At 39.5% G+C, this 18,768-nt stretch overlaps 2 protein-coding genes across 13 annotated transcripts in view; one reads left to right on the top strand and one right to left on the bottom strand.

Annotated features, from left to right (window-relative positions):
- Nucleotides 1–8,608, top strand: part of LOC107771998 (uncharacterized) — a 14,484-nt gene extending 5,876 nt beyond the window's left edge. Inside the window, exons 2-5 of one of the 12 annotated variants that reach the window (XM_075230851.1) lie at nt 1–5,399; nt 5,847–6,052; nt 7,742–7,863; nt 7,949–8,608. The exon at nt 1–5,399 is cut by the window's left edge and continues 1,727 nt beyond it. The gene's annotated coding sequence lies outside the window, so the exon portion shown is untranslated. Of the gene's footprint in view, nt 6,053–7,730; nt 7,864–7,948 lie in introns of all 12 variants that reach the window. The other 11 variants (XM_075230852.1, XM_075230854.1, XM_016591475.2 and 8 more) reach the window with 11 other exon arrangements.
- On the bottom strand, nt 1,943–3,034 carry LOC142169644 (uncharacterized). Its single transcript, XM_075231536.1, has one exon. It carries the CDS (start codon nt 3,032–3,034, stop codon nt 1,943–1,945), a length of 1,092 nt encoding a protein of 363 aa, XP_075087637.1.
- Nucleotides 8,609–18,768: the final 10,160 nt, after the last annotated feature.

The raw sequence follows: 18,768 nt of genomic DNA, 5'->3' as shown, positions 1-18,768 counted from the left end.
TCGGTGTTGAATCTCCATAACCATTTCATTAAGAGACTCTTGTTATGCAAACTTAAGTTTCTAATGCCTAGACCGCCAACTCTCTTGCTGGAAACAATGTTGTCAAAGGCTCATTTAAGGCGCGCTTAAGCCCTGAAGCTCAGAAAAGCTCAAGGAGGGCGCTTCGCCTTGCTTTAGTTGCGCTTCAGTGTAAGACTGTAAGGCAAGGCACTAAAGCGTGCACCTCATTGCCCATGAGTTCTCTCTTGAATCAAGCAGCACTAAAAAACAACTATAATCAGAAATAAGTGTATTAGCTGCTAAGGGAAACATTATAAATGAATTTGTTACTTTGTTCTTGAAATACATATAGATTTTTATTTATTTCCTTCGTTGCCTTTTTTAACTAAAGCTCACACTTTAAGTGCGCTTTGCGCTTAAAGCCCAAATAGACCTAGAGCGCTTTTTCGAGCTTTTCGCCTTTGACTACACTGGCTGGAAATGAGAGTGTTCCAGTTAACAAGATGGGAGCCTTTGGACTCCCTGTTCCCTTCCCAAATAAAGTTCTTTCTCAGTTGGTCAATTCTTCTCCTTACTTTGGCTGGGCTAGGAAATAAGGACATGATGTAGGTGGGTAGGGATTCCAGGATAGAGCTCACTAAAATGATCCTTCCCCATAGGGATAAGTATTGTGCTTTCCACCTTGTAAATCTCTTTTCACATTTATCAAGTACCCCTTCCCATATATCTGCAGCTTTGTTCTTGGAACTCAAAGATAATCCCAAATACTTAGTTAGTAAATTTCCTACTTCACAACCCAAAATGCCAGCTAGTATTGGACTGTTTGGAACTGCATTTATAGGCACCAACATGCTTTTTCTCCAGTTAATATGAAGACCTAAGATACCTTCAAAGACTGTGAGAAGCAGGCTCAAATGCATTAGCTGGGCAGGTTCAGCATCACAAAGAACCAGAGCATCGTCTGCATACAACAGATGCGAAATCTCCATGCTATTAATTCTGTTCTGTACTTCAAATCCCTTCGAGCAACTACTGATATTAGAGGCTCTCTTCATGCTACTCAACCCTTCCATAGCTAAAATAAAGAGGAAAGGAGATAGAGTGTCTCCTTGCCTTAAACCCCTCGTTGAAAAGAAGAAGCCTTCAGGAGATCCATTAATCAAGACAGAAAACTTCACTGTACTGATACAAAGATCCATTTAAGCCATTTATTCCCAAAACCATAACTTTCCGAATATTGATCAGGTACCTCCAATTAACATGATCAAATGCCTTTTCGATATCTAGTTTGCATAGGATCCCTAGTTTTTTCTCCTTCTGTCTACTATCAACACATTTATTAGCTACGAGGGCAGCATCCATAATCTGTCTTCCCTTGATAAAAGCCATCTGATGTTTGTTCACAATTTTATCTACCACCTTCTTAAGTCTTTTTGCTAGAGTCTTGGAAATAATCTTGTAGATGCCCCCAATCAGATTGATTGGTCTGAAGTTTCTTAATTCCTTGGCTCCACTTTTCTTGGGTATAAGCGCCACGTAGGTGGCATTTAAACTCTTCTCAAAAATACCCAGAGAGTGAAAATTGGCCATAGTTTGTAGGATGTTGACCTTCAGAAAATCCCAGCATGTAATGAAAAACCCCCTCGAAAAACCATCAGGACCTGGCGCTTTGTCTATAGCACATAGCTTTAAACTATGGAGAACTTTTTGTTGCTCAAAAGGTCTCTCCAGCCAACTTTGCTCCTCATCTGTAATTGAAGCAAAATTCTGAGGAGTAAAATTAGGCCTCCATGCTTCTGTCTCAGAGTATAGTTGTTTATAAAAGGAGATGATTTCTCCTTTAATTTCTACTGGTTCAGTGACTTCAATCCCATTTATCTCCAACTTGTCTATGGTGTTGAATCTCCTATGTGCATTAGCCATCTTGTGAAAGAATTTTGTGTTACTTATCACCCTGCTTTAACCATAGAATTCTAGATTTTTGCCTCCAGGAGGATTCTTCATATTTGGATATTTCCTCAAAATCCAAAGCAATGTTGGCTTTTTGTATCAATTCATCATCAGTGAGATTTCTTTGTTCCTGCAAAACATCAAGAATGGTTAGTTGGTTCAAAAGCTCTGTCTTCCTTTTTGCTAGATCCCCAAAGTTAGCAACATTCCACTCTTTTAGTTTAGCTTTTAGGAGTTTCAGCTTTGTTGCTAAAATAAAGTCTGGGTGTCCCTGTACTGCAAAAGATAGCCACCAAGCTTTAACCAGATCTTTGAAGCCATCAACCTCCAACCACCAATTTGCAAATTTAAAGTATGATGGTTTCCTTTGTTCCCAATCACCACAAGTTAGCTTAATAGGACAATGATCGGAAGTGATTCTTGGCAGAGTAGACTGTCTAATATTCCTAAAGTGTTCATCCCATTCAATGGAAAAAAGAAATCTATCAATTCTCGAAGCAATCCCCTGATTGTTCCCTTTGTTCCAAGTGAAGGAACCCCCAAAAAGTGGTGGATCTACTAACGGTAGATCATTGATTGCGTCAGAGAAATTTCTCATAGCTCTGGTGAGACGATGATTGTTGCTTCTTTCATTTGAGTGTCTGGTTGTGTTGAAATCCCTACAGACCACCCATGGCCCATTACAAAGTCCTCTTGAGGCTGCCAACTCCCACCATAAGTCTTGCCTCTCAATTCTGGAATTTGAGGCATATATCCCTGTGATGAACCATGAGAAATCTTGGCCTATTGCAGTCAATCTACAAGAGATACTCTGACTTCCAGAAATAATCAACTCCCCTTCTAATAGCCTTTTATCCCACATGATAAGAATTCCCCCACTAGTACCAATGGCTTCAAGATTGACAAAATCCACCCATCTACTCCCCCATAAATGTCTGGCAACACGAGATATATCACCTTCTATCTTTGTTTCTTGAAGAACTACTACATCACATCTCCATTCATTAAGAACAGTTTTAATAAGTCTCCTTTTCTCCCCATCATTCAATCCCCACATGTTCCATGACAATATCTTGATCTTCATTAATCAACTTTGAGGGTGCCTCTCTCCCTGACCCTAGATTGCCCATATTTATATTTAATGCCTGATTTTAACCTCTCTAATTGGTTCTGACCTTTTGGTTTTATTGCATTGTTGCTTTGGGTAGTGATATCTTCCATCTTCTTATGCCTTCTACTGTCAATCTTCATGAATAAAGACATGGCATCCCCTTCACACCCTTCAAAATCAACCCCAAATTGCTTACTTGGTTATGCACCCACAGTGAAGCTTCTTCTTCCGCCCTTTGAATTTGCATGTCAATTGGAATAGCTTCTTCATCAATACATGCAGATGGATCCCCAAAAATAACCAATTGTTTGCTACCATCATCCGCACGCAATGAATCCCCTTCTTTGATGAGTTGACCTCCCTGGACCGAGTGCAAGATTAGAGGAACCTGAGCCAAGTCCTCTCCGATGCCCAGAGTAGAGACATTAGAAGGAGAAGAAGAATTGAGTTCCAAAAGCATAGGATCATAATGGTCTTCCTTCATCTCTTTCGTCTGCTCCTTCGTAGACGGAAACATCGATGCTTCCAAAGATGGCAATTGAGATCCAGAAATTTGTCTGATGTCTAATAGGTTATTAATAATAGGCCCATTAGAGTCTTTAGAAGTTGGCCATTAGAATCCTCATCAGTTGGGCCTTTACAGATAGCCACATGTGGTTCCTCAAATTCTTGGATCTGCATCTGCAATAAAGGTCAAAAGAATTGGGACCCACACTAATTAATTCCTCAACTTGGGTTGTTAGGGTTGGGCCTTTGCACCTACAATCAGATGATGGATCTGTCAAAATTGGGCCCACACGAATTAATTGTTTGTGGCCCAAAACTTCTTTTTGTTTAAAGAATTCAGCATCCACCTCACGTGACTCAGACACGTGTAAGTTTTTTAAAATTCTCCCCTTCATTCGATGTGCCCACGTGACCTAGGTACTGCTGCACTGAATAAGTCCCATCTTCCAGGCTACCCCTATTAACCAGCAGATCTTCTCTCCTCCCATCTACACTGGCAATCAGAGCAGCCATCACCGTCGTCGGAACTTCACACCATACAGGAATTTTGTATAGATACCCATCGCTGTCCACCTATATATATCTCGGAACCTTACTTCCATCTCCCTTCACTTTGATTCTAGCCCAGTGTAAATGGTTTTTTAATGTTGTCTCCTCCTCCGTTTCAATCCAACCGCCACATTGATCACCTATTGCTTTGAAAACTTTCTGTGACCGGAGGTTAATGGGAAGACCCAGGAGCCTAATCCAAACCCAATTACGCTCCACCTCTTCAGGCCAACAACCAGTAGTAGGTTTCCACTATTCAAGGATCACTTTGGTCTTGTTCCAATGCCATTCACCCTTAAGAACATGTTCGGCATCCTTCGTTGAAGGTAGTTCAAACAAGAACTGGGAATCGTTCATCTCGTACACATTCACACCAAAGGTAGATTTCCATGTGTTACAGGCCCATCTCCTGATATCATTCAGAGTTGGAGTCTCCTTCGCAGGAGTCAGAACTTTTCTAACTATGCACCTTCTCAGCACATCTTTATCCTATAATTCTGAACCCCTTTCTTATTGTATTTTCTTTTCCTTTTCTTTATTTTCTCTTTCCTTCTTTCTTTTTCTTCTCCAATAGTTCTTATCCTCTGAACTCTTCGGTACGGCGTTGCTCCAGTAAGCAGCCACTATAGGGTGCACACTTTACTGTTAGCCACATGAGCTCAACCATATCGAACGCAACAACTAGAGGTGCATGCTCTACTGTTAGCCACATGAACTCAACCACGGTCCAGTTAAGCAGAAGCTCTCTTGGTCACTTGATTGCCAAGATTTCTCAGAGGGAAGTTAGGAAGAAGGAACGAGAAAGAAGGGAAAAGATAGAAAAGATAAGGATAATGGAAATAGATCCTTTGTTTCTCATGCATATTTTGCATTCTTTTTTGTTTTAAATCTGTTAATGGGAAAATGGGTTCGTTATAGGCAAAGTTTGTCGAGAAAAAGTGACGGTAGAAGGCCCACAGGGTTATGGGAATGAAAACAGAGAAAGATTTCTACAGAGACTGCCAAGATTTGGTCCAGCCAAAATTTCAACCAAGAAAAGGACAATGGGAAAAGGGGGTTTTCGCCGGTAAATTTGGCTTGGAAAAATGGTGGAAAGCTAGCAAGGATGGACCTTTTTTCATTTTTTTCCCATGACATGTGTCATGAGTGGTGCGTATCATGTACTTCCAAGAGGGAGTGGTCTTATGTTATCTAGGAGGGTCTTAGACATGGCTTTTGCAGAATTAAGGATGCCACGAAGAAAAGGTGTAAATGGGATTTCTGTGCAAGTTGGAGGACTAATGTATGTATTAAGCCTAACTCTGCGATTTTCTTGTGGGCAACTAGGACTTTACCTTACCAATAAAAGAAAATTTATCTTGAATTTTCATTTAGTAAGGCTTTAAAAGTTGGAATATTTTTCTCTTTAAATATTTAAGTGAGATAAGATGATGATTATTTTATTTTATTATTAAATGTTATATCATTCATACTTTTGAATCTGTATAAAAATGGTATGAAAGGAAATTTTTTTCCCTCCTTTTTCTGTGTGGTGAGCGGAGATTTAGCATAAACCCAAAAGTAAGAAGATGTAGAAGCCCACACAGAAATGCTAGTTATTTTGGAAATAAAAGTTAAATCATTTATTTTTTTTGTTTTTTGGATAACTGCAATATAGAGGGAGGATTATGACCAGTCGTTGTTTCATGTGTCAGAAAAAGACAATAAATATCTTTTCTACATTGTACAGTGGACAGAAGTGTTGGAGAACTACACCACACTCAATTTCGAGTTCAAATTGAAAAGCGCAATGGTAGATGCCCTGAGGATGAATATGAAGCCATTCAGTGAGATGCATTGTCGGAGATGTCTCTCTTCCTTCTTTTTCCCTTCGTCTTTGGTGCATGAGAATCTATGTTGCTCAGATGCGGGTACTCGATACGAGTGCTGATAGAGGTCGGATTCTTCATCACATAAGTTTTAGGATTTGGGGTAATGGATCTGAGTACAGATACATGTGCTGGGATACTGCCAATAAATGTACATTGAAGCATATATAAGTATATAAATGATTAGTAAAACTTATTGAGCTAAAACTAATAAAATATAATTGTTAATAAATACCTAATATTTTATTCATAAGATTTCTCGTGTAATAGTAATGCGTTCTCATACTTTATATAACTATCTACGTATGATATAAACCCAAAACTCAAACCAAGTAGATGTAGTCAAAGCATCCAAGGTAAGTTGACCAAATCCAATGTGGACCCCTCCTCCTCCACTCACACTCAAATCATGTCGGATCGACATGGGTGCGGAAGGGATTTGAAGGGCCCGAGCAACATATGTGAGAATGGAGAGTAACAGGAATTTTTGAGGGCCCCTCCTAGGAGCCTACCCCTCTCTGTTTTCCCTTTTTCCTTTATATTTTTTCTCCATGCTATATATGAAACTTTTTTCTTTGATCAAGTAACAAGTGCTATATATATATATATATATATATATATATATATATATATATATATATATATATATATACACACACACATACGTATATGTACACACACACGTAATTGATCAATATACATATGTATATATATTATGCGTATTTATATTTACATATGAATGCACAACTAACCTGGCAAAAGCATATCTAGTTTAGCCTATGAGGTAGTCTGCTTTTTGGGCCAAGGGAAGTCCAAATAATACTCAAGTGAATATGTAATTCAAACTGGTAATAAAAGTCTGTTTATTTTAGTTCATGAAACGTCAAAAACCATGCTAAAATGGTGGCTTATTTCGCACTTGGTGAATTTCTTTCTTGGTGGACTGACAGTGGGGCATTGACAGGAAAGACTTTAAAGATATAGACTTTATAAAAGTCTTATTATCCAAGTTGGTAAGTCACGGTTGAATGTGTCTGCAAGGTCCAATTTATCTCTCAATTATTTAATTGTATGGTTCTCTGTTTTGCATGTGTTAGTGGTACATTTAAAAGATTTGGCTTATACATCTCCAGAAATGCTTTCCATGGTGAGCTAAGATTTAATAGTTTTGTTGAATTGAATGTGACATTGTCTTCGGGTGGAAGATCCAAATAGTTGACCATTATATGCCGTATCATATTTATATGTATGTTTATGGTACTGACCAAAAAGAAGGGTTACTTCTTATGGCAGTGCATTTGGGTCTATGTGGGAATAGGATATTTGGCTTCTTTAACAATAAAGAAAATGTTATTTGGTTTCTTTGGAGGGTTTATAGGCTTTTCTTAACGTTAGCTTTAACATAACTACAGTGGAATTAGACTAGAGAGCCTCTATGGTTCTATTTCCTTCTTAATTCTCTTATATGTTAATCTGGGAACGTATTTTTTTGATTGTTGGTAATGTGGGGATGTATTGTCTTACCTTATCACATCTCTCTTTTCCATATCTCTCAATAAAATCTTTCCTCTAAGAACTAGCACTGTAATCTGTTGTTAGTAAGGCTCCAAGTTAATAAACCGGCTAAGACCATAATATTATTATGGTTTTGATTTTTCAATTGGCTTTTCAATTTCTATGAACTTTACTGTTGTGTGGGCCTGACTTAGCTTATTCTCTTGTTTTTGGTGAACTATAATGTCAAGCGCTTATCCAGGAGCACACCCATGATTTTTTCTGGAGCTCAATACTTGCTTGATTGTGGAGACCTGGAGAAAGATCAAGTATCACTGTAAGTGGTGGATCTTGAGGAATTTCTACAACAATGTGAGTGTCAAGGTAACAGCAAATTTCCTACCTTATTTTATTTTTAAGTGATGAATGGAGCTATATTGGCTGTTGATTCTACATTTTCTTATTCCAGTTTTCATGGACCAGATATATCATAATATCACCATGAGACGGCAGGGCCAAGATATTTTACATTGTCATGGTCCAAGCATGAAGTTGTTGAAGTCATTCATTCAGAGCCCTAGGTTTTAGCTCAATCTTCACAAGATGAACTGAGCAAGAGGGAGAACTGACCAAAAGGGAGGTTAAGGGAACTCTGTCCTGAAGACTAACATGAAGTAGTGGTCAGTGACATGAAAACAAGGCTCTCTTTTTTTGAATGGCAGTGGTGAAAAACTACTGGTTTGGTCCTTGAAGCAGCTAGAAGATTATCGAGGACCACAGTTCAAATTTCGGTGGATTCAAAAAGCACTAGGTGATTTCTTCCCAACTGTCTTAACCTTGTTGGATAGAGTTTTAACGAGTACGGCCAGAGATAGAAGGAACTCGGTGGTTAGTCGAGGACACCAGCTATAAAGAAAAGTTACAGTGAGATATTGTTGGAAAATTCCCTAGTATTATAATTACGATTTCAATTTGGATTTTTGGCCTATTTGTATAACGTCATTTTTTTCTAAACTTTAAGCTATTATGCTATGAGGATCTGATTCATCAATGTACTTTAAAAAAAAATTGTACTTTAAAAAAAAAAACGCGCGAATCTGATTTATCAATGTAATTGCTTTGGTATGGCTAATTTTTAGTTGGCCGAGTTTGTGAGCTTCTGATTTGAGGCTATGCCAACGTTTTCATTTGCTCTTCTAGACATCACTGTACGTTATCAAGGGGAACAAGGATGGATTTGGGGTTCTGGGTAAACAGGTAGTAGATTCTTTGCATTGGACAGTTAAAAGCTGTAAACTGATATGGAATCAGTTGTTACCTAGTTTGATCCGAGTTTCTGTTTTGCATCTACTCGTTTTATGTTTCCCAATTTCTCGGTTTGTGAATTATTCGTCAGAACCCTCTATATTCTACTGTTCTTTCTGGATTAAGTTTTCCTGTTATTAATATTGAAAACATTGCCTATTCAATTGGTGGGAATCAACCACCTCTTTTGTAACGAGAGCTATGATTACTGAAAGATTGACGCTGGAGGTGTTGTGTTAACTTGTCGGAGGTCAATGATTTGGCTATTTTTGGAATACCAACTTTATGTATATTAACAATTGTTGATCGAGCCCTATCTTGATGAAGAAGTGAGATCGGTCTGGAGTTGTCTTTTATCCCACTTAATCTTGCTATTTCTTAAAATATGTAGGGATTCCATTATTTTACTGTTTTGACACTAACCACAAGATGAGAAAAAACTGCAAGTGCGATAGAGTGGTGACCCATTGTGGTGGTCTCTCCAGCCGGTTAGCGATAGGGGTCAAGGGGCCAGCGCGTTTGGAGGCAGAGCCACCAAAACCCAAACCAAAATTCAAAAATAGACTTTGGGTGATAAAAGGGCACAATTGCCAAAATGGACGGGTGCCGTGATCATAGCAAGGGAGGCATGATCGCAGCATTAGTTATTTTGAGGGGATTGGCTCAGAACAAAGGAAGATGGGTCGCAACCCAAACAAGGAAGACATTATGTCCAAATCTCGAAACGTGTGATTGCAGCAAGGGTGTCGCAATCGCTGTTCTATGGGGCTGCAGCAGCAGGTGACTCAACTTCATATATCGCGTTTGTGGCCCCAAGGGCTGCGATTGCGGCTTTCTTCCTGGAACCCCAAACTTTCATGTGATGCGATTGTATAACCTTAAACATTAAGCGACAAATTTGACCAAACAATCTATATATAATATAATAGAGGGACACAGACATGCTACATGGTACTCCCATTTAACAAGAAATGCATTTTCATGCCTCAACGTTTTTCCGCATTTTAATCCTGAAAATTCACCACTTAACAACACAAGTCTCCTCACGATGCAAACACAACTCTTCACATACACAACTGCCCATAATGATTTTTTACACTCTTTTCCCATACTTATCTTTTTATACTCTACCAATTACTCTGTACTTCATCTCTATTTCTCACCCCATTTTCTCACCTTAGGATATCGTATTCTTTGCTCCCATTCTTTTTTTTTTTGGGGGGGGGGGGGGGGGGGGGGGGAGGGGGAAGTAGCCTTCGCGAACGCACCTGCTAAACTCTAAATCCTTTCCTCACCAAATGATTACTTTGACGCCCATGAAATCTTCCAAAGAAAACAACCTCATGCCCACGGTTTCAGCAAATATTGTTATTCACTCCACATATGTTGGTAGGAACTCCTTTCAAAGTTAATCTTTAACATTTATGCTTTATTCTTATATATTTGCAACATATAATTTTTTTTATACCCTAATCTAATTGTATAGGTGTCGATATGGACAAACAAGGATTATGAGGCCAAAATGCCGTAAAAAGATTTAGGGTTCGAGCCTAAGATTCTTCACTACTATACTTTTTGGATAATTCATATTGCCAATATTTTGAAAAACTATAATTTTTTCCCTAATTAATATCTAAGGTTATAAAGATTCTAAAACACTTTAAAGCTTGCAAAATTCCAACCATTCTTCACTGCTGTGATTTTTGCCCAATTCATAACCAATGTTGTAAATATTCCTTCTCTACCTTCAAAACTCAAGCCTTGGACAATAATATCTATAAATGTTATTTACATATAGTTAAGTAATATGAAGTTTAATTAGATTATATTAGATTTTCATCCTAGCCTCATAAATTGGTCTTGGATAGTCATTCAACTTTCTCCTCCTTTAGTATTTTCTGTTAGGATTTTGTCCTGAATTTCCATTCTATTAGGACTCTCTTTCTTGAAAGAAGGGAAAAGAACCCCTAAAAGGAATAAATCTCCTTCATATGTCTTATCCTTTTCTTGGAGGAGAAGATTTGTACTTCTATAAATTGACATTTTTTCCTCATAACAAGAACATTAGCATCCACAATATAGTCATTAAAGAGTCTTGTTTAGGAAAAATTATTCTCTCAATAATTTTATTTTCTCTTTTTATATTAGTGATAGATCATATGTAGGTTGATTGTCCAAACCCTAATAAATTATTATGCCTAGTTTAGTATATACTCTAATTTATCGTCCATCAAGCTTTGCATTGTTAGCTTTCGCATGCAGCATGTTATTTTGATCCCAACATTTCCTTCTCTACACTTTTGTTTTTGTATACGGTCGAAATCGAGCTCGCCTACGACGTGGTAGGTCAAGTTCTGAATATGACAATAAGGGTGTCAAGCCCCAAATCCGAGGAGCGCGATCGGCGCTCAACCGAGTGAACCCGGCTGAGCAAGCATGTTAAATTTTATTCTACCATAATTCATTCGTGAATAAAGAGGAGATGTACTCCGTTAATCAAATACTGAAGAGATTTCATTAACCGCTTCCATTTCATTCCCATTAACAGCATCATTCAATATTTTCAAAATAGTACGAGTTTATAGATTTAATGAAAAATATGTTGCCAAATGCCAACAGTTCTAATCCAATTCCCAACATCAAATACCACCCACAACCTGTCTACGGAGCCTATAAGTACAACTGAAGAGTAATATGGAAATACCGGCAACAAGGCCCCGGCTATACCTCAACCACAAAGTACATGCGAAACAAAAGATACACGATCCCGAAATGAAGTGGGGTTCACCAAATCGGCTGAAAGGAGTGTACTGCTATCACTGATCAATGTCACCTGTTGTAGAACCACCTGCATCCATTAAAGACTCAGTTCCCCTGGCAAAATGGACGTTAGTACTGTCGAATAACACTAGTATGTATAGCTAGAAATACTCTTTCAAAATAGAATGCCCATATGATCTATACGTGGAACACATAATATAATGTAATTGAAACAACCTGTACAAACAAGGACAACAAAATGGGCACCTAATGTCTGCATTAATAATGTGTCTCATTAGACAGTCCTTAGTGTTCACATATCATATTATACACTTATGCGTTTCATAGATCGTCTATAGTGTTTATTCATACCGTACATCTATACCTCTTATACACAATGCACCTATGCGTTTTATAGACTGTCCACAGGATTTCATATCACAATGGATTTCATAACACAATGTACCTATGCGTTTCATAAATCGTCCACAGGATTTCATATCACAATGGATTTCATAACACAATGTACCTATGCGTTTCATAAACCGTCCACAGGATTTCATAACACAATGTACCTATGCGTTCATAGACCATCCACATGATTTCATATCACAATATACCTATGTGTTCATAGACCATCCACAAGATTTTATAACACAATATACCTATGCGTTTCATGGACCGTCCATAGGGTTTCATAACACAATATACCTATGCATTTCATAGACCGTCCATAGGGTTTCATAACACAATATACCTATGCGTTTCATAGACCGTCCATAGGGTTTCATAACACAATATACCTATGCATTTCATAGACCGTCTATAGGGTTTCATAACACAATATACCTATGCGTTTCAAAGACCGTCCATAGGGTTTCATAACAAAATATACCTATGCGTTTCAAAGGCCGTCCATAGGGTTTCATAACACATTGGAAACAAAAGTACAAATACGTACATCTCATAACCTTTCACATCACATATCACCTAATCCGTACTTTCAACCACTTACAACATTATTATTTCATTGGCTCTCTTGGCTATACATATGATTTTTTATTCATGGCGCAATGGCCGTATTTTATATTTCACACTTTCATTTCTTCCATTTCATAGATCATCATCATAATTATCAACAAATAGAATATTCCGGAAATCACAACTTTAAGTTCATTAGTAATGAAGGCTTTAAACATAATCGATTTCTTTCCAATAAATGGAGTAAAATGATTGGCAATCAAAGTATAAATTAAAATCATACACAATTCCACTCACGAATATGTAAGAATGCAAAGCACATTGAAAATTACTTACAAAGCATAACGTTAGCTAAAACAACCACATATGGGCATCACTTGAGTTCATAAACTTTTAGCCGATTATATTGTCGAAGTCAATTTTGGAATAGTTGAGTCAAAGCTCATTTCATAATCTTTCTCACATTATTTCATTACATCGGCACCATTGGCCACAAGTATACCTTTCACTATTAGCACGTTGGCCACACTTTATATCCCCAATTCACTGATTTCACTTCCAACCAACTGTATAGGTTATCAACAATAAGACATTCCCAGTCAAGACTTTAGGTACACATATGAGCAATTAAGAGTCTTAAGAATATTGAGATTTTCTCATACAATTTGGCATACTAGCTTTCATTTGAAATACGATTCAAAGCCACAACATTTTAATACGCAACCCATACTTTGAAACTCACGGTAACATTATGAAATTCAATTCCAAGAAAGAAAGTTTAGCCAACATACCTCAATTGAGCTTTCCTTAAATTACTACAACATTCCGAAAATTCTAGCAATCCCAATCTATTTTGAGACATAACAAAATTGAACCATAATTAGGAAGATATTCATGGTCTCAGCTCATTTGAGCATTTTATCAAACACTAGGTGTGCAAATTTAACCACAAGGTTCTTCTACAAGATTTCCTTCACTCCACAACCCAATCGTTACTTATTTAAGTTCAACAATCTTCCCACAATTCTTATTGGTACATACATGTATAAATAATACTCTTATACCCATGAATCATACTCCTAATCAATCATTTTCTACCCAAATTCGAAATTGAAAACTAGGGTATGGAACATTACCTCTTAGATGAAGAACTTGTGGGTTTTCCTTGTTAATCTTCCAAGATTTGAGCAAGACTTGATGAATAATTAGCCTAGGGTTTTATCTCTCTCTCTACAACACTCTCCCTTATCTCTAAAACATCAGAATATTTGCTCAAAAATGACCCTTTGCGTGTATTTAACGAAGTAGGATCGGACTTTAAAAACCCAAAAATGAAGCTCCGAAACAGGTTCTGCGGTCGCATATGCGACCCCATAATGGTTATGCGGACCGCATATTGGTCGCATAATTGGTGTTCAAAATGACCAAAAATCTGCCTAAGACTGCGGTCACTATGCGGTCCACATAACAGTTATGCGGTCGTATAGTACACCACATAATAGTTATGCGGTCGCATAGTCGACTGCATAATTGCTTCCAACTGAGCCAATTAACTGCCTCACTCTGCGGCCATTATGCGGTCCGCAGAGTGATTCTGTGGTCGCATAATGGACCGCAGAAATGCACTTTTTCGCCAAAAAATTTCCTTTACTTTCCCGTGCATTGTTCAACCCAAAAGGTCCGAGCCACGGTCCAGCACCATGAAACATTATTTTCTTTGCAAATTTTACTGAGCTTTACACTTAAGTTCTTCAAAATTTTTTGGGGTGTTACAAAGGGACTGAAGATCGACCCCATGTCCCACCGGGCTAGAACCCGAGGTTGGAGCGCCTTCCTTCGAGATTATCGAGGCCGTGATCTCGGAATCGATCCAAGCCCCGAACGAGTTCGAAGAAACATTGTTAGCATAACAGAAGACCGAAATATCCGTGACTGGTCGGATATTACGGCGGGAATCTCGGCACGTATCAATGAGGAGCTGGCAATCGGCAAATCAAGAGATTTTTTTACCTTTTATAGAATTGTATCTAAAGTATGACTCCTCTACTATATAAAGGGGGTCTGATAATTCATTTAACACATGGTAACACTCATTCCAAAGCAATACATTATTATTCTCTTTAAGCTCTTATCCTTCTGTGTCTTGATATCGATCGAAGTATATTCGGCTCGAGGGCGGCTAACCTTCCAAGGCTGAAATTATCCAATTCGTGGAGTTTGCATTTACTTTATCATTATTTATTTTAATTGTAATCTAATTTATCGTTTTGTATCAAGTTAATCCACGTATCGTTAAAACTACTTACAAATTCAATTGTTAACCGATTTTGAGGGTAAACAATTTGGCACCCACCGTGGGGCTAAGGATAATAATGGTTATTTGATATAAATCTCCATAACACACTACTTTATACTTGTTCTTTGAAGTGTCTCTAATTTCAGGTTAAAACACAAAATGTCAAACTCTCAATCAGCACCCCTATATGTTGACAATGAGTCCGGTTATCACGGTGAAAATAACAACGTAGCGCCCGGTGATGAGATACCGCTCATTGATCCGATCTGAATTTCGGCCGCGGACCCGATTGATGGTAATTCACATGTGGCTATCAACACAAACCTGCATACTGATCCCGAGAATAGCATCCGTAGTGGAGCCCGATCAGCGGCTCAAAATACACAAAACATTGGAGGAGACGAGATTAATTTATGGGTGATCTTCGAAATGTTGCAAGCTCAACAGACGGCAATAGCTCAGTTACAGAACCAAAGCCTCGCACCAAGCAGAGTTGAACCCGATCCACCCCGGGAAGTCACCCGCAGGGATGAACCGGTCGCAGAGATATCGAATGAAAATGAATCGGGAACTAACCCCGAGATCATAAAGATGCTCAAGGAACTGACAAAACGGGTAGAATCAGAGGAGAAGAAAATCGAAGCTAATGACAAAAAGGTGGAAACCTACAATTCCAGGGTCGACCAAATCTCAGGAGCACCACCGATATTGAAAGACCTGGATTCCAAGAAGTTCATGCAAAAACCTTTTCCCCCGAGCGCGGCTCCAAAGTCGATCCCTAAGAAGTTCCGCATGTCCGAGATTCCTAAGTACAATGGAACGATCGACCCAAATGAGCATGTAACCTCCTACACATGTGACATCAAAGGAAAGGACTTGGAGGATGATGAGATCGAGTCTGTCTTGTTAAAGAAGTTCGGAGAGACCCTGTCAGAAGGAGCTATGATATGGTATCACAACTTACCTCCTAATTCTATTGACTCATTTGCTATGCTTGCATATTCTTTCGTGAAAGCACACGCCGGGGCTATCAAGGTCGAGACCAGGAAGTCAGACCTTTTCAAAGTAAAACAGAAGGATAATGAGATGCTCAGAGAGTTCGTGTCCCGGTTTCAAATGGAATGGATGGAATGACACCGGTCACTGAAGATTGGGCCGTTCAGGCTTTCACCCAAAGACTCAACATTCAGAGCTCGTTGGCTTCACATCAGTTGGAACAAAACCTGGTGGAATATCCGACCGTCAATTGGGCCGATGTCCATAACCGATATCAATCAAAAATCAGGGTCGAAGATGATCAGCTTGGGGCCCCTTCCAGGTCTGTGTATCGCGTCAGAACCATCGGTAGAGTTAAGAGAGACATTGATCGTGAACCAAGGTCAAACAGGGATCGATATCAGCCATACAATGGAGACCGAAGAGATAGCGGTTCTGAGCGAAACTCTATGAGAAATGAAAGGATAAGTGATCGAGGTTAGAGCAACAGGGAACTAATGAGCAAAAACAGCTTCGATAGGCCCGTCGGGCCTAAAGAAGCACCGAGATTATCGGAGTACAATTTCAACGTCAATGCCGCCACTATTGTATCTGCCATCAGATGCATCAAAGATACCATATGTCCTAGACCTTTACAGTCCGATCCGTCCCAAAGGGATCCCAACCTGATGTGCAAATATTACGGTACTCATGGCCACAGAACGGAAGACTGCTGACAAATAAGAGAAAAGGTGGCCCGGCTGTTCAACAACGTGCATCTTTGAGTTCAGGAACATGGATTCTAATAAGAATACCGAGCAGGAAGAGCCTCAGCACATCATTAACATGATCATCGGTGGAGTCGACATTCCCCAAGGTCCGATGCTAAAACTCACCAAAGTATCCATCAGAAGGGAAAAATGGACTCGCGATTACGTACCAGAAGGAGCCTTGTCGTTCAAAGACGAAGACACTAAGGGGATCGTGCAACCCCACAATGACGCACTGATAATATCGGTACTCATAAATAAATCTCGAATTAAGCATGTATTAATTGATCCAGGTAGCTCAGCCAACATCATCAGATCGAGGGTCGTGGAACAACTTGGACTACAAGATCAGATCGTACCTGTGGTCCGAGTCCTGAACGGGTTCAACATGGCATGCAAGACCACTAAAGGGGAAATAACATTATCGGTAAACGTCGTCGGAACCGTGCAGGAAGCCAAGTTCTATGTAATTGAAGGGGATATGAGACGCAACGCTTTGTTCGGGAGGCAATGGATTCACAACATGAGAGCAGTACCCTCGACACTGCACCAGGTGCTGAAATTCCCAACACCCGGAGGAGTCCAAATAGTTTATGGGGAACAACTGGCCGCCAAGGAGATGTTCGCAGTCGATCAGGTGATCTCGGTATCCATGCTCTCGACATCGGAGGATCCGAATCGGATGGTCAAAGACGTGGCCAAATAGCAATCACCGATACCAACCTCGACGGAATTGGAGGAACGAAGAGTAGACGAGGACGATGACTACGGAGTCCCCAGATCTTTCATAGCCCCCGATGATTCCGACACTACAAATTCAATGGTCGAGGAACTGGAACAAGTCGTACTAACCGAACATTTGCCCGATCGAAAGGTATACCTGGGCACGGGGTTAATCCCAGAGCTCAGGAAAAAATTCATTCAATTTCTTATAGCTAACGAAGATTATTTCGCTTGGTCTCACCTTGATATGACATGGATACCACCGAAGATAACCACTCACAAGCTAAGCCTGGATCCAAAGTTCCATCCGGTCATGCAGAAGAGGAGGCTCCAGTCCGAGGTCAAACATGCTTTCATTAAGGACGAGGTATCTAAACTCCTTAAAATAGGGTCTATTCGGGAGGTTAAATGCCCGGATTGGTTAGCAAACATAGTGGTAGTCCCCAAAAAAGGAAATAAATTAAGAATATGTGTAGACTATAAGGATATGAATAAGGCATGTCCCAAGGACTCCTTCCCTTTGCCCAACATTGATCGCATGATCGATGCCACGACCGGCCACGAGATCCTTAGTTTTCTCGATGCCTACTACGGGTACAACCAAATACGGATGAACCCGGGTGATCAGGAAAAAACCTCCTTCATCACTAAATACGGCACATACTGCTATAACGTGATGCCATTCGGATTAAAAAATGTCGGTGCCACTTACCAACGCCTAGTAAACCGGATGTTTGAGGAACAAATAGGAAAAACAATGGAGGTTTACATTGACGATATGTTGGTTAAGTCTCTGCAAGCAGAGGACCATTTAAAATATTTGTAGGAAACCTTCAGCCTATTGAAGAAATACAATATGAAGTTGAGCCCATAGAAATGTGCGTTTGGAGTTGTATCAGGTAAATTCCTCGAATTCATGGTATCCAACCGAGGAATCGAGATCAACCCCGACAAGGTCAAAGCCATCGAAGATATCACAGTTGTGGATAACGAGAAGGCCGTACAAAGATTAACCGGACGCATAGCCGCCCTGGGGCGATTCATCTCGAGGTCCTCCGATAAGAGCCACCGATTATTCTCACTATTGAAGAAGAAGAATAACTTCTCCTGGACCCCGGAGTTCCAATGGGCCTTGGAGGAACTCAAACGGTATCTATCGAGCCCACCACTGCATCACACGCCAAAGACAGACGAACAACTATACTTATACTTGGCAGTATCGGAGATAGCGGTAAATGGAGTCCTGGTCCGGGAAAAAGTAAGGTACGCAATTTCCAATTTACTATGTTAATAGGACTCTAGGTGAGGCCGAAACTAGGTACCCTCACCTAGAAAAATTGGCGCTCACTTTGCTAAGCGCCTCTAGGAAGCTGAAACCATATTTTCAATGTCATCCTATATGTGTTGTGACTATTTACCCATTGCGAAATATAATGCATAAACCCTAGCTCTCGGGACGATTGGCCAAATGGGACATGG

The sequence above is a fragment of the Nicotiana tabacum genome, chromosome 15 (assembly GCF_000715075.1).
Source record: "Nicotiana tabacum cultivar K326 chromosome 15, ASM71507v2, whole genome shotgun sequence".
NCBI lineage: Eukaryota > Viridiplantae > Streptophyta > Magnoliopsida > Solanales > Solanaceae > Nicotiana > Nicotiana tabacum.
Note: the sequence above shows the minus strand (reverse complement) of the source record. Positions and strands in the feature narration are given on the sequence as shown.